Below are 14,228 nucleotides of genomic sequence, written 5' to 3' on the forward strand. Positions count from 1 at the left end.
CATCCCTGAAACCCCAAAAAGAGCCCCAAAATCACCCCAAAAAGAGCCCCAAAATCATCCCTGAAACCCCAAAATCATCCCCAAAACCCCAAAATCACCCCCAAAATCACCCCCAAAATCACCCCAAAATCACCCCTAAAATCATCCCCAAAAAGAACCCCAAAACCCCCCCAAAAAGAGCCCCAAAATCATCCCCAGAAAGAACCCCAAAATCACCCCAAAAAGAGCCCCAAATCATCCCTGAAACCCCAAAATCATCCCCGAAACCCCAAAAATAACCCCAAAATCATTCCCAAAAACAACCCCAAAATCACCCCCAAAAGAGCCCCAAAATCACCCCTAAAATCATCCCTAAAAAGAACCCCAAAACCCCCCCAAAGAGCCCCAAAATCATCCCCAGAACCCCAAAATCAGCCCTAAAATCATCCCCAGAATCCCAAAATCATCCCTAAAACCCCAAAATCATCCCGAAATCACGGCCAAAAAGAGCCTCAAAATCATCCCCAAAAAGAGCCCCAAAACCATCCTTGAAACCCCAAAATCAGCCCCAAAATCATCCCTAAAAAGAACCCCCAAATCACCCCCAAAACCCCAAAAGAGCCCCAAAATCATCCCCAAAATCATCCCCAAAATCACCCCTAAAAAGAGCCCCAAAATCATCCCCAAAATCACCCCTAAAAAGAGCCCCAAAATCATCCCCGGCACCCCAAGATCAGCCCTAAAATCATCCCTGAAACCCCAAAATCAGCCCTAAAATCATCCCTAAAAAGAACCCCAAAATCATCCCTGAAACCCCAAAAAGAACCCCAAAATCATTCCCAGAAAGAACCCCAAAATCACCCCAAAAAGAGCCCCAAAATCATCCCCAAACCCCCAAAATCAGCCCTAAAATCATCCCCAAAATCAACCCCAAAAAGAGCCCCAAAATCATCCCCAAAACCCCAAAAAGAGCCCCAAAATCATCCCTGAAACCCCAAAATCATCCCCGAAACCCCAAAAATAACCCCAAAATCATTCCCAAAAACAACCCCAAAATCACCCCCAAAAGAGCCCCAAAATCACCCCTAAAATCATCCCTAAAAAGAACCCCAAAACCCCCCCAAAAAGAGCCCCAAAATCATCCCCAGAATCCCAAAATCATCCCTAAAACCCCAAAATCATCCCCAAAATCACGGCCAAAAAGAGCCCCAAAATCATCCCCAAAAAGAGCCCCAAAACCATCCTTGAAACCCCAAAATCAGCCCCAAAATCATCCCTAAAAAGAACCCCCAAATCACCCCCAAAACCCCAAAAAGAGCCCCAAAATCATCCCCAAAATCACCCCTAAAAAGAGCCCCAAAATCATCCCCAAAACCCCAAAATCAGCCCTAAAATCATCCCTAAAAAGAACCCCAAAATCATCCCTGACACCCCAAAAAGAACCCCAAAATCACCCCAAAAAGAGCCCCAAAATCATCCCTAAAACCCCAAAATCAGCCCTAAAATCATCCCCAAAAAGAACCTCAAAATCATCCCTAAAAAGAACCCCAAAATCATCCCTGAAACCTTGAAAAGAACCCCAAAATCATCCCCGAAATCACCCCGAAAAAGAGCCCCAAAATCATCCCCGAAACCCCAAAAACAACCCCAAAATCACCCCCAAAAGAACCCCAAAATCACCCCCAAAAGAACCCCAAAATCATCCCTAAAAAGAACCCCAAAACCCCCCCAAAAAGAGCCCCAAAATCATCCCCAGAAAGAACCCCAAAATCACCCCAAAAAGAGCCCCAAAATCATTCCCAAAACCCCAAAAAGAGCCCCAAAATCATCCCCAAAAGAACCCCAAAATCACCCCCAAAACCCCAAAATCATCCCCAAAACCCCAAAATCATCCCCGAAACCCCAAAAAACCCCCAAAATCATCCCTAAAAAGAACCCCAAAATCATCCCCGGAACCCCTAAAAAACCCCAAAATCATCCCCAAAACCCCAAAATCAGCCCTAAAATCATCCCTAAAAACAACCCCCAAACCCCCCCAAAAAGAGCCCCAAAATCATCCCTGAAACCCCAAAATCAGCCCTAAAATCATCCCCAAAATCAACCCCAAAAAAAACCCCAAAATCATCCCTAAAAAGAACCCCAAACTCATCCCCAAAACCCCAAAAAGAGCCCCAAACTCATCCCTGAAACCCCAAAATCAGCCCTAAAATCATCCCCAAAACCCCCCCTGCACCCCAAAATCATCCCCAAGACCCCCCCTGACCCAAAATTTCCCCCCTAAATCCCCTCCCCAGGACCCCCCAAAACCCCATCAACCCCCCCAGGACCCCCCCCAAAACCTCTCCCAAAGGAGAGAACCCCCAAAACCCCCCCTGAGACCCCTTAAACCCCCCCCAAATTCCATCAACCCCCCCAAAATTCCATCAACCCCCCCCAAATTCCATCAACTCCCCCCAGGACCCCCCAAAACTCCAGAAACCCCCCCAAAAAACCACCCCAAACCCCCCAAGTCTCCCCCAAATTCCTTAAGCTCCCCCAACCCCCCCCAAAAAACCCCCCAGGACCCCATAACCCCCCCCCCCCAAACTCCATAACCCCCCCCGGACCCCCAAAACTCCCTCAGGACCCCCCAAAACTCCCCCAAAACTCCATAAACCCCCCAAAAACTCCCCCAGGACCCCCCAAAACTCCCCCAAATTCCCTCTAGGACCCCATAAACCCCCCCCAAATCCCAAAACTCCCCCCCAGACCCCCCAAACACCCCCAGGACCCCATAAACCCCCCCCCCCCAAACTCCATAAACCCCCCCAGGACCCCCCCCCCCAAAAATCCCCCCGGACCCCCCTACGACCTCCCAACCCCCCCCAAAAAAAACCCCAAACCCCCCCAAGTCCCCCCAAAATTCCATCAACCCCCCCAGGACCCCCCAGGATCCCCCCAAATTCCATAAACTCCCCCAACGCCCCCCCCCAAAACCCCCCCAGGACCCCAACCCCCCCCTCAAAATTCCATAAACCCCCCCCAGGACCCCCAAAACTCCCCCAGGACCCCCCAAAACTCCCCAAACTCCCCCAGGACCCCATAACCCCCCCTCAAAATTCCATAAACCCCCCCAGGACCCCCCCAAAACTCCATAAACCCCCCAAAATCCCCCCCCAAACCCCCTCAGGACCCCCCCAAAGCCTCCCCCAGGACCTCCCAAAACTCCCCAGGACCCCCCCAACCCCCCCCAAATTCCATAACCCCCCCCCCCGGACACCCCAAACCCCCCCAAAACTCCATAAACTCCCCCAAATCCCCCCCAGGATCCCCCCCCGGACCCCATAAACCCCCCCAAAATCCCCCCAACCCCCCCCTGGACCTCCCAAACTCCCCCCCGGACCCCATAAACCCCCCCAGGACCCCCCCAGGATCCCCCAAACTTCCCCAAATCCATCCCAAACCCCCCAAAGCCTCCCCAAAACTCCATAAACCCCCCCCAGGACCCCCCCCGGACCCCATAAACCCCCCCAAATCCCCCCAAATCCCCCCAAATCCCACCCCAAAGCCCCCAAAATTCCCCAAACCCTCCCCAGGGCCCCCCAAACCTCCCCCCCAGGACTCCCCCAGGACCCCCCCGGACCCCCTCAAACCCCTCCAGGACCCCCCAAACTCCCCCCAGGACCCCCCCAGGACCCCATAAACCCCCCCTGGACCCCCCAAACTCCCCCCAGGACCCCCCCAGGGCCCCCCCTGGACCCCCCAAACTCCCCCCAGGACCCCCCCAGGACCCCCCAAACTCCCCTCAGGACCCCCCCAAACACCCCCAGGACCCCATAAACCCCCCCCCGGGTCCCCCCTGGACCCCCCAAACTCCCCCCAGGACCCCCCCAGGACCCCCCAACCCCCCCCCAGGACCCCATAAACCCCCCATAAACCCCCCCAAAACTCCATAAACCCTCCCAGGACCCCCCCAGGACCCCCCAAACTCCCCCCAGGACCCCCCCAGGACCCCATAAACCCCCCCAGGACCCCCCCAGGGCCCGCCCTGGACCCCCCAAACCCCCCCCAGGACCCCATAAACCCCCCCCGGGCCCCCCCCGGACCCCCCCAGGACCCCCCAAACTCCCCCCAGGACCCCCCCAAAACTCCATAAACCCCCCCCAAACCCCCCCAGGACCCCCCAAACTCCCCCCAGGACCCCATAAACCCCCCCCGGGCCCCCCCCGGACCCCCCAAACTCCCCCCAGGACCCCCCCAGGACCCCATAAACCCCCCCCGGGCCCCCCCAGGGCCCCCCCTGGACCCCCCAAACCCCCCCCCAGGACCCCATAAACCCCCCCCGGGCCCCCCCCGGACCCCCCAAACTCCCCTCAGGAGCCCCCAGGACCCCCCAACCCCCCCCCCAGGACCCCCCAAACCCCCCCAGGACCCCCCCAAAACTCCATAAACTCCCCCAAACTCCCCCCCAGGACCCCCCCAGGACCCCCCCAGCCCCACCTTGTGCGCGGAGCCGCCGGTGCCGGGGGGGCCGCGGGGCCCGGGGGGGGCTCTGAGGGCCCAGCTGGGCACAGACACGGGCAGGGAACGAGCCAGGGGGGGCCCGGGGGGGGGCAGAGGGGGGGGGCCCGCAGAGCCCCTCCGAGGGGGGGCTGCTCTCTGAGGGGAGGGGGGGAAACGGGGTCAGCACCCCAAAAAAAACCCCGAAATTTACCCCCCAAATACCTGAAATCCACCCCCAAAAAATCCAGAATTTACCCCCAAATACCTGAAATCCACCCCAAAAAAGTCCAAAATTTACCCCCCAAATACCTGAAATCCACCCCAAAAAAATCCAAAATTTACCCCCAAATACCTGAAATCCACCCCAAAAAAATCCAGAATTTACCCCCCAAATACCTGAAATCCACCCCAAAAAAATCCAGAATTTACCCCCCAAAATACCTGAAATCCACCCCAAAAAAATCTGAAATTTACCCCCCAAATACCTGAAATCCACCCCCAAAAAAATCCAGAATTTACCCCCGAAATACCTGAAATCCACCCCCAAAAAATCCAGAATTTACCCCCGAAATACCTGAAATCCACCCCCAAAAAATCCAGAATTTACCCCCGAAATACCTGAAATCCACCCCAAAAAAATCCAGAATTTACCCCCCAAATACCTGAAATCCACCCCCAAAAAAATCCAGAATTTACCCCCGAAATACCTGAAATCCACCCCCAAAAAATCCAGAATTTACCCCCGAAATACCTGAAATCCACCCCAAAAAAATCCAGAATTTACCCCTCAAAATACCTGAAATCCACCCCCAAAAAATCCAGAATTTACCCCCCAAATACCTGAAATCCACCCCAAAAAAATCTGAAATTTACCCCCCAAATACCTGAAATCCACCCCAAAAAAATCCAAAATTTACCCCCAAATACCTGAAATCCACCCCAAAAAAATCCAAAATCCACCTCCAAAAAAAACCCCCAAGAAACACCCAAAACCAACCCCAAAACCCCTAAAATTTACGCCCAAAAAACCTGAAATCCACCCCAAAAAAATCTGAAATTTACCCCCCAAAATACCTGAAATCCACCCCAAAAAAATCTGAAATTTACCCCCCAAATACCTGAAATCCACCCCAAAAAAATCCAGAATTTACCCCTCAAAATACCTGAAATCCACCCCAAAAAAATCCAGAATTTACCCCCCAAATACCTGAAATCCACCCCAAAAAAATCCAAAATTTACCCCCAAATACCTGAAATCCACCCCAAAAAAATCCAAAATCCACCTCCAAAAAAACCCCCAAGAAACACCCAAAGTCCACCCCAAAACCCCTAAAATTTACGCCCAAAAACCCTGAAATCCACCCCAAAAAAATCTGAAATTTACCCCCCAAATACCTGAAATCCACCCCAAAAAAATCCAGAATTTACCCCTCAAAATACCTGAAATCCACCCCAAAAAAATCCAGAATTTACCCCCCAAATACCTGAAATCCACCCCAAAAAAATCCAAAATTTACCCCCCAAATACCTGAAATCCACCCCCAAAAAATCTGAAATTTACCCCCCAAATACCTGAAATCCACCCCAAAAAAATCCAAAATCCACCTACAAAAAAACCCCCAAGAAACACCCAAAGTCCACCCCAAAAACCCTAAAATTTACCCCCGAAATACCTAAAATCCACCCCAAAAAAATCTGAAATTTACCCCCCAAAATACCTGAAATCCACCCCCAAAAAATCCAGAATTTACCCCCCAAATACCTGAAATCCACCCCCAAAAAACCCAAAATCCACCCCCAAAAAACCCAAAACCACCCAAAAAGAAAAAAAGCCCCAAATCCACCCCAAAAAACCCCCCCCAAAAACCCCAAAACCACCCCCAAAAAACCTAAAATCCACCCCTAAAACCACCCAAAACCCACCCCCAAAAAATCCCCCAAACTCCCCCCCAAAAAACCCAAAATTCACCCCAAAAAATCCAAAATCCACCCCCAAAAAACCTAAAATCCACCCAAAAAACCCCAAAATCCACCCAAAAAACCCCGAAAAATTACCCCCCAAAAACCTAAAATCCACCCCAAAAAAATCCAAAATTTACCTCTAAAAAACCCCAAAATCCACCCCCAAAAAACCCCCCCAAAAAACCCAAAACCAACCCCAAAAAACCTAAAATTTACCCCAAAAAAAACCAAAATCCACCCCCAAAAACCCTCAAAAAAATCCCCCAAACTCCCCCCCAAAACCCCCAAAAAATCCAAAATCCACCCCCAAAAAACCCCAAATCCACCCCAAAAGAACCCAAAACCACCCAAAAAAGCCCCAAAATCCACCCCCAAAACCCCCAAAATCCACCCCAAAAAATCCAAAATCCACCCCAAAAAACCCCAAATCCACTCCAAAAGAACCCAAAATCCCCAAAAAACCCCAAAATCCACCCCCAAAAAACCCCAAAATCCACCCCCAAAAAAATCCAAAATCCACCCCAAAAAACCCCCAAACCACTCCGAACCAAAACCCAAAAATACCCCCAAAAACCCAAAATAAACCAAACACCCAAAATACCCAAAATCCAAAATCCCCAAAAAACCCCAAAATCCACCCCCCAAAACCCCACAACCAAGACCACCCCAAAAGAACCCCAAAATCCCCAAAACCCCAAAACCAACCCCAAAAACCAAACCCCAAAAACCCCAAAATCCACCCCCAAAAACCCCCAAAATCCCCCAAAAACCCCAAAATCCCCAAAAACCCCAAAATCCAACCCCCAAAACCCCAAAATCCCCAAAAAATCCAAAATCCCCCCCAAAAACCCCAAAATCCACCACCCAAAAAAAAAACCCCAAAATCCCCAAAAAAACCCCAAAATCCACCCCCAAAAAACCCAAAATCCACCCCAAAAGAACCCAAAATCCCCAAAAAACCCCAAAATCCACCCCCAAAAACCCAAAATCCCCAAAAAACCCCAAAATCCACCCCCAAAACCCCCAAAATCCACCCCAAAAGAACCCAAAATCCCCAAAAAAACCCAAAATCCACCCCCAAAAACCCCAAAATTCACCCCCAAAAACCCCAAAATCCCCAAAAAACCCCAAAATCCACCCCCAAAAACCCCAAAATTCACCCCCAAAAACCCCAAAATCCCCCAAAAAACCCCAAAATCCACCCCCAAAAACCCCAAAATTCCCCCCCCAAAAACCCCAAAATCCCCAAAAAACCCAAAATCCACCCCCAAAAGAACCCAAAATCCCCCAAAAACCCCAAAATCCACCCCCAAAAACCCCAAAATCCACCCCCAAAAGAACCCAAAATCCAAAAAAAACCCAAAATCCACCCCCAAAAAAACCCAAAATCCCCAAAAAACCCCAAAATCCACCCCCCAAAAACCCCAAAATCCCCAAAAAACCCCAAAATCCACCCCCAAAAACCCCAAAATCCCCAAAAACCCCAAAATCCACCCCCAAAAACCCAAAATCCACCCCAAAAGAACCCAAAATCCCCAAAAAACCCCAAAATCCACCCCCAAAAACCCAAAATCCCCAAAAAACCCCAAAATCCACCCCAAAAGAACCCAAAATCCCCAAAAAACCCCAAAATCCACCCCCAAAAAACCCAAAATCCACCCCAAAAACCCCAAAATCCACCCCCAAAAAACCCAAAATCCCCAAAAAACCCCAAAATCCACCCCAAAAGCCCCAAAATCCACCCCCAAAACCCCCAAAATCCACCCCAAAAAATCCAAAATCCACCCCAAAAAACCCCAAATCCACCCAAAAAGAACCCAAAATCCCCAAAAAACCCCAAAATCCACCCCCAAAAAACCCAAAATCCACCCCCAAAAACCCCAAAATCCCCAAAAAACCCCAAAATCCACCCCCAAAAAACCCCAAAATCCACCCCCAAAACCCCCAAAATTCACCCCCAAAAACCCCAAAATCCACCCCCAAAAACCCCAAAATCCCCAAAAAACCCCAAAATCCACCCCCAAAAAACCCCAAAATCCACCCCCAAAAACCCCAAAAGAACCCAAAATCCCCAAAAAACCCCAAAATCCACCCCCAAAAAACCCAAAATCCACCCCAAAATCCACCCCAAAAGAACCCAAAATCCCCAAAAAACCCCAAAATCCACCCCCAAAAAACCCAAAATCCACCCCAAAAAGACCCAAAATCCCCAAAAACCCCAAAATCCACCCCCAAAAAACCCAAAATCCACTCCAAAAGAACCCAAAATCCCCAAAAAACCCCAAAATCCACCCCAAAAAATCCAAAATCCACCCCAAAAGAACCCAAAATCCCCAAAAAACCCCAAAATCCACCCCCAAAATCCCCAAAAAACCCCAAAAAACCCAAAATCCCCAAAAAACCCCAAAATCCACCCCAAAAGAACCCAAAATCCCCTAAAAACCCCAAAATCCACCCCCAAAAACCCCAAAATCCACCCAAAAACCCCAAAATCCACCCCCAAAAAATCCAAAATCCACCCCAAAAAACCCAAAATCCACCCCAAAAGAACCCAAAATCCCCAAAAAACCCCAAAATCCACCCCCAAAACCCCCAAAATTCACCCCCAAAAACCCCAAAATCCACCCCCAAAAACCCAAAATCCCCAAAAAATCCCAAAATCCACCCCCAAAAACCCAAAATCCCCAAAAAATCCCAAAATCCACCCCAAAAAACCCAAAATCCACCCCAAAAAAACCCAAAACCCCCCAAAATCCCCAAAATCCACCCCCAAAAACCCAAAAAACTCCCCCAAACCCCCCCTCGGACACCCCCAAATTTTTCATTCTGGCCCCCCCAGCCCCCAAATTTTGGCTCTCCCTCCCCAAATTTCACCCCCCAAATTTTGGCCCCCCCCCCAATTTTGTGCCCCCCCACCCCAAATTTTACCCCCCAAATTTTGGGCTCCCCCCCCCATTTTTGGCTTTCCCCCCCCCAATTTTGGTCTCTCCACCCCCACATTTTTGTGCCCCCCCAGCCCCCAAATTTTTTGCCCCCCCACCCCAAATTTTACCCCCCAAATTTTTGGGCCCCCCCCCAAATTTTGTGCCCCACCCCCTCCCCAAATTTTACCCCCCCAATTTGACCCCCCCACCCCAATTTTGGCCTCTCCCCCCCCAAATTTTTTGCTCCCCAAATTTTTTGCTCCCCCAATTTTTTGCCCCCCCCAATTTTTTGCTCCTCTACCCCAAATTTTGCCTCCCCCCCCCCAAATTTTTTGCCCCCCCACCCCAAATTTTACCCCCCAAATTTTGGGCTCCCCCCCAAATTTTTGGCTTCCCCCCCCCAATTTTGGCCTCTCCACCCCCAAATTTTTGCCCCCCCCGCCCCCAAATTTTGACCTTCCCACCCCAAATTTTACCCCCCAAATTTTTACCCCCAATTTTTGGCCCCCCCCAAATTTTTTGCCCCCCCACCCCAAATTTTACCCCCCAAATTTTGGGCTCCCCCCCCAATTTTTGGCTTCCCCCCCCCCCAATTTTGGCCTCTCCACCCCCACATTTTTGCCCCCCCGCCCCCAAATTTTGATCCTCCCACCCCAAATTTTACCCCCCAAATTTTTACCCCCAATTTTGGCCCCCCCAAATTTTTGCCCCCCCCCCAATTGTTGCCCCCCCCCCAAATTTTTGCCCCCCCCCCCCAATTGTTGCCCCCCCCACCCTCGGGGCTCTCCGGCTCCGGCTCCGGCTCCTCCTCGGGCCCCCCCCAATCCTCGTCCATCAGGAACAGCCCTGGGGGGGGGGAGGGGGGGACAATTGGGGTGGGGGGGCACCAGAGACCCCCAGGGACCCCCCAAAATATCCCCAGGACCCCCCCCAGACCCAAAATATCCCCAGGACCCCCCCAGGGACCCTCAAAATGTCCCCGTGACCCCCCAGGGACCCCCAAATGACCCCCCCCACTCCAAGGACCCCCCAAAATCTCCCCATGACCCCCCCAGACCCAAAATCCCCCCAAAAAATCTCCCCCAAATCCCCCCAGACCCCCCCCAAATGACCCCCCCCACTCCCAGGACCCCCCCAAAATCTCCCCAGAGCCCCCCCAGGGACCCCCAAAATGTTCCCGTGACCCCCCAGGACCCCCCCAAAATCTCCCCATGACCCCCCCAGACCCAAAATCACCCCCCAAATGTCCCCAAAATCCCCCCAGACCCCCCCCAAATGACCCCCCCACTCCCAGGACCCCCCCAAAATATCCCCATGACCCCCCCAGACCCAAAATCACCCCCCAAATGTCCCCAAAATCCCCCCAGGGACCCCCAAAATCTCCCCATGACCCCCCCAGCCCCAAAATCCCCCCCCAAAAATCTCCCCATGACCCCCCCCAACCCCCCCAGACCCAAAATCCCCCCCCAAAATCTCCCCAGACGCCCCCAAATGACCCCCCCCCACTCCAAGGACCCCCCCAAAATTTCCCCATGACCCCCCCAGCCCCAAAATCCCCCCAAAAATCTCCCCAGAGCCCCCCCAGGGACCCCCAAAAAATCTCCCCATGACCCCCCCAGACCCAAAATCACCCCCCAAATGTCCCCAAAATCCCCCCAGGGACCCCCAAAATCTCCCCATGACCCCCCCAGCCCCAAAATCCCCCCAAAAAATCTCCCCATGACCCCCCCTGAACCCCCCAGACCCAAAATCCCCCCCAAAATCCCCCCAGACCCCCCTCCAAATGACCCCCCCACTCCAAGGACCCCCCCAAAATCTCCCCATGACCCCCCCAGCCCCAAAATCCCCCCCAAATCTCCCCAAAATCCCCCCAGACCCCCCTCCAAATGACCCCCCCACTCCCAGGACCCCCCCAAAATCTCCCCAGACCCTCCCCAGACCCAAAATCCCCCCCCAAAATCTCCCCATGACCCCCTCAGAACCCCCCAGACCCAAAATCCCCCCAGACCCCCCCCAAATGACCCCCCCCACTCCCAGGACCCCCCCCCAAATCTCCCCATGACCCCCCCCGAGCCCCCCCAGCCCCAAAATCCCCCCCCAAATGTCCCCAAAGCCCCCCAGGGACCCCCAAAATGTTCCTGTGACCCCCCAGGACCCCCCCAAAATCTCCCCATGACCCCCCCAGACCCAAAATCCCCCCCCAAAATCTCCCCAAAATCCCCCCAGACCCCCCCCAAATGACCCCCCCACTCCCAGGACCCCCCAAAATTTCCCCATGACCCCCCCAGACCCAAAATCACCCCCCAAATGTCCCCAAAATCCCCCCAGGGACCCCCAAAATCTCCCCATGGCCCCCCCAGCCCCAAAATCCCCCCAAAAAATCTCCCCATGACCCCCCCCAACCCCCCCTAGACCCAAAATCCCCCCCAAAATCCCCCCAGACCCCCCCAAATGACCCCCCCCCAACTCCAAGGACCCCCCCAAAATTTCCCCATGACCCCCCCAGCCCCAAAATCCCCCCCCAAAATCTCCCCAGACGCCCCCAAATGACCCCCCCCACTCCCAGGACCCCCCCAAAATTTCCCCATGACCCCCCCAGACCCAAAATCACCCCCCAAATGTCCCCAAAATCCCCCCAGGGACCCCCAAAATCTCCCCATGACCCCCCCAGCCCCAAAATCCCCCCCAAAATCTCCCCAAAATCCCCCCAGACCCCCCCCAAATGACCCCCCCCACTCCAAGGACCCCCCCAAATCTCCCCATGACCCCCCCCGAGCCCCCCCAGCCCCAAAATCCCCCCCAAATCTCCCCAAAGCCCCCCAGGGACCCCCCAAATGTTCCCATGACCCCCCAGGACCCCCCCAAAATCTCCCCATGACCCCCCCAGACCCAAAATCCCCCCCCAAATCTCCCCAAAATCCCCCCAGACCCCCCCCAAATGACACCCCCCCACTCCAAGGACCCCCCAAAATGACCCCATGACCCCCCCAGACCCAAAATCCCCCCCCAGCGCTCCCTCCCCCACTCCCAGGACCCCCCAGAGCCCCCCCAGCCCCAAAATCCCCCCCCCCAAATCTCCCCAGGGACCCCCAAAAAATCTCCCCAGACCCTCCCCAGCCCCAAAATCCCCCCCAAAATCCCCCATGACCCCCCCCCGACCCAAAATCCCCCCCCAGCCCCCCTCCCCCACTCCAAGGACCCCCCCAAAATCTCCCCAGAGCCCCCCCAGGGACCCCCAAAATGTCCCCATGACCCCCTCAGACCCCCCCAGACCCAAAATCCCCCCAACCCCCCCCCCAAATGACCCCCCCCACTCCCAGGACCCCCCCCCAAATCTCCCCATGACCCCCCCCAACCCCCCCTAGACCCAAAATCCCCCCCAAATCCCCCCAGACCCCCCCCCAAATGACCCCCCCCACTCCAAGGACCCCCCCAAAATATCCCCAGACCCTCCCCAGACCCAAAATCCCCCCCCCAAAAAATCTCCCCATGACCCCCCCCAACCCCCCCAGACCCAAAATCCCCCCCAAAATCCCCCCAGACCCCCCCCAAATGACCCCCCCACTCCCAGGACCCCCCCCCAAATCTCCCCATGACCCCCCCAGCCCCAACCCCCCCCCCCCCCAGCGCTCCCAGTTCCCCTCCCCCCCTCACCAGTAACATCGCTGGGCGCCGCCTCCGCCGCCCCTCCCCCCCCGCCGCCCCTCCCCCCCCTCCCCCAGCACGGAGCGGGTGGGGGAGGGGCTCTCTCCTCCTGGGGGGAGGGGCGGCTCCCGGCCTTGTTTTTTTGGGGGGGGGGCGCTGCCGGCGTTCCCGGGGGGGGGTCCCTGAGTTGGGGTGGGGGAGGGGCATTTTGGGGCGGGGGGCTCATGGCTCGGTGGGCGGCGGCGATGTCCGGCAGGAAACGGCGAGCGGCGGCTCCCAGGGGGCCCGGGCCGTGATGGGCCAAAGTTGGGACCCCCCCGGGACCCCCCCAGACCCCCAAAATCACCACGTCGGGACCCCCCGGGCCCCCCCCGCCCCCCGCCCGGAACCCCTCGGCCGCCGCCACCAGAGCGGCCCAGCGGGAGCGGAGCCCCTCGGGGGGAGGGGGCGTCCACATCGGGGAGGGGGCGGCTGGGGGGGGGTCCTGGGGGGAGTTTGGGGGGTCCTGAGGGGGTTTGGGGGGTGCTGGGGGGGTTTGGAGGGGTCCTGAGGGGGTTTGGGGGGTGCTGGGGGGAGTTTGGGGGGTGCTGGGGGGGGTTTGGGGGGTCCTGAGGGGGTTTGGGGGGTGCTGGGGGGAGTTTGGGGGGTCCTGAGGGGGTTTGGGGGGTGCTGGGGGGGTTTGGGGGGTGCTGGGGGGGGTTTGGGGGGGTCCTGAGGGGGTTTGGGGGGTGCTGGGGGGGGTTTGGGGGGGTCCTGAGGGGGTTTGGGGGGTGCTGGGGGGAGTTTGGGGGGGTCCTTGGGGGAGTTTGGGGGGGTCCTGAGGGGGTTTGGGGGGTGATAGGGGGAGTTTGGGGGGGTTTGGGAGGGTCTTGGGGGGAGTTTGGGGGGTGCTGGGGGAAGTTTAGGGGGTCTTGGGGGGGTTCGGGGGGAGTTTGGGGGGTCTTGGGGGGGGTTGGGGGGTGCTGGGGGGGTTTGGGGGGTCTTGGGAGGGTCTCGGGGGGGTTTGGGGGCTGCTGGGGGGAGTTTGAGAGGGGCTGGGAGGAGTTTGGGGGGTGATAGGGGGAGTTTGGGGGGGTCTTGGGGGGGTTTGGGGGGTCCTGGGGGGAGTTTGGGGGGTCTTGGGAGGGTCTTGGGGGAGGTTTGGGGGATCTTGGGGGGGTCCTGGGGGGGGGTTGGGGGGGGCCTGGGGGGGTTTTGAGGGGTCTTGGGAGAGGTCTGGGGGCTCTTGGGGGAGTT

The 14,228-nt window shown here is 55.7% G+C and overlaps 1 protein-coding gene across 2 annotated transcripts in view; it reads right to left on the bottom strand.

Annotated features, from left to right (window-relative positions):
* The window catches only part of LOC309583900 (proline-rich AKT1 substrate 1-like), a 15,335-nt gene extending 1,711 nt beyond the window's left edge, over nucleotides 1-13,624 (bottom strand). Inside the window, exons 1-3 of one of the 2 annotated variants that reach the window (XM_082299768.1) lie at nucleotides 13,002-13,615; nucleotides 10,122-10,193; nucleotides 4,459-4,617 (exon numbers count right to left, since the gene is read on the bottom strand). In XM_082299768.1, coding sequence (XP_082155894.1) covers nucleotides 4,459-4,617; nucleotides 10,122-10,193; nucleotides 13,002-13,449 — 679 coding nt within the window. In that variant the 5' untranslated portion in view covers nucleotides 13,450-13,615. Of the gene's footprint in view, nucleotides 1-4,458; nucleotides 4,618-10,121; nucleotides 10,194-13,001 lie in introns of both variants that reach the window. The other variant, XM_082299769.1, reaches the window with a different exon arrangement.
* Between the last annotated feature and the right edge of the window lie 604 nt (nucleotides 13,625-14,228).

The sequence above is a fragment of the Coloeus monedula genome (assembly GCF_965178545.1).
Source record: "Coloeus monedula genome assembly, chromosome: 34".
NCBI lineage: Eukaryota > Metazoa > Chordata > Aves > Passeriformes > Corvidae > Coloeus > Coloeus monedula.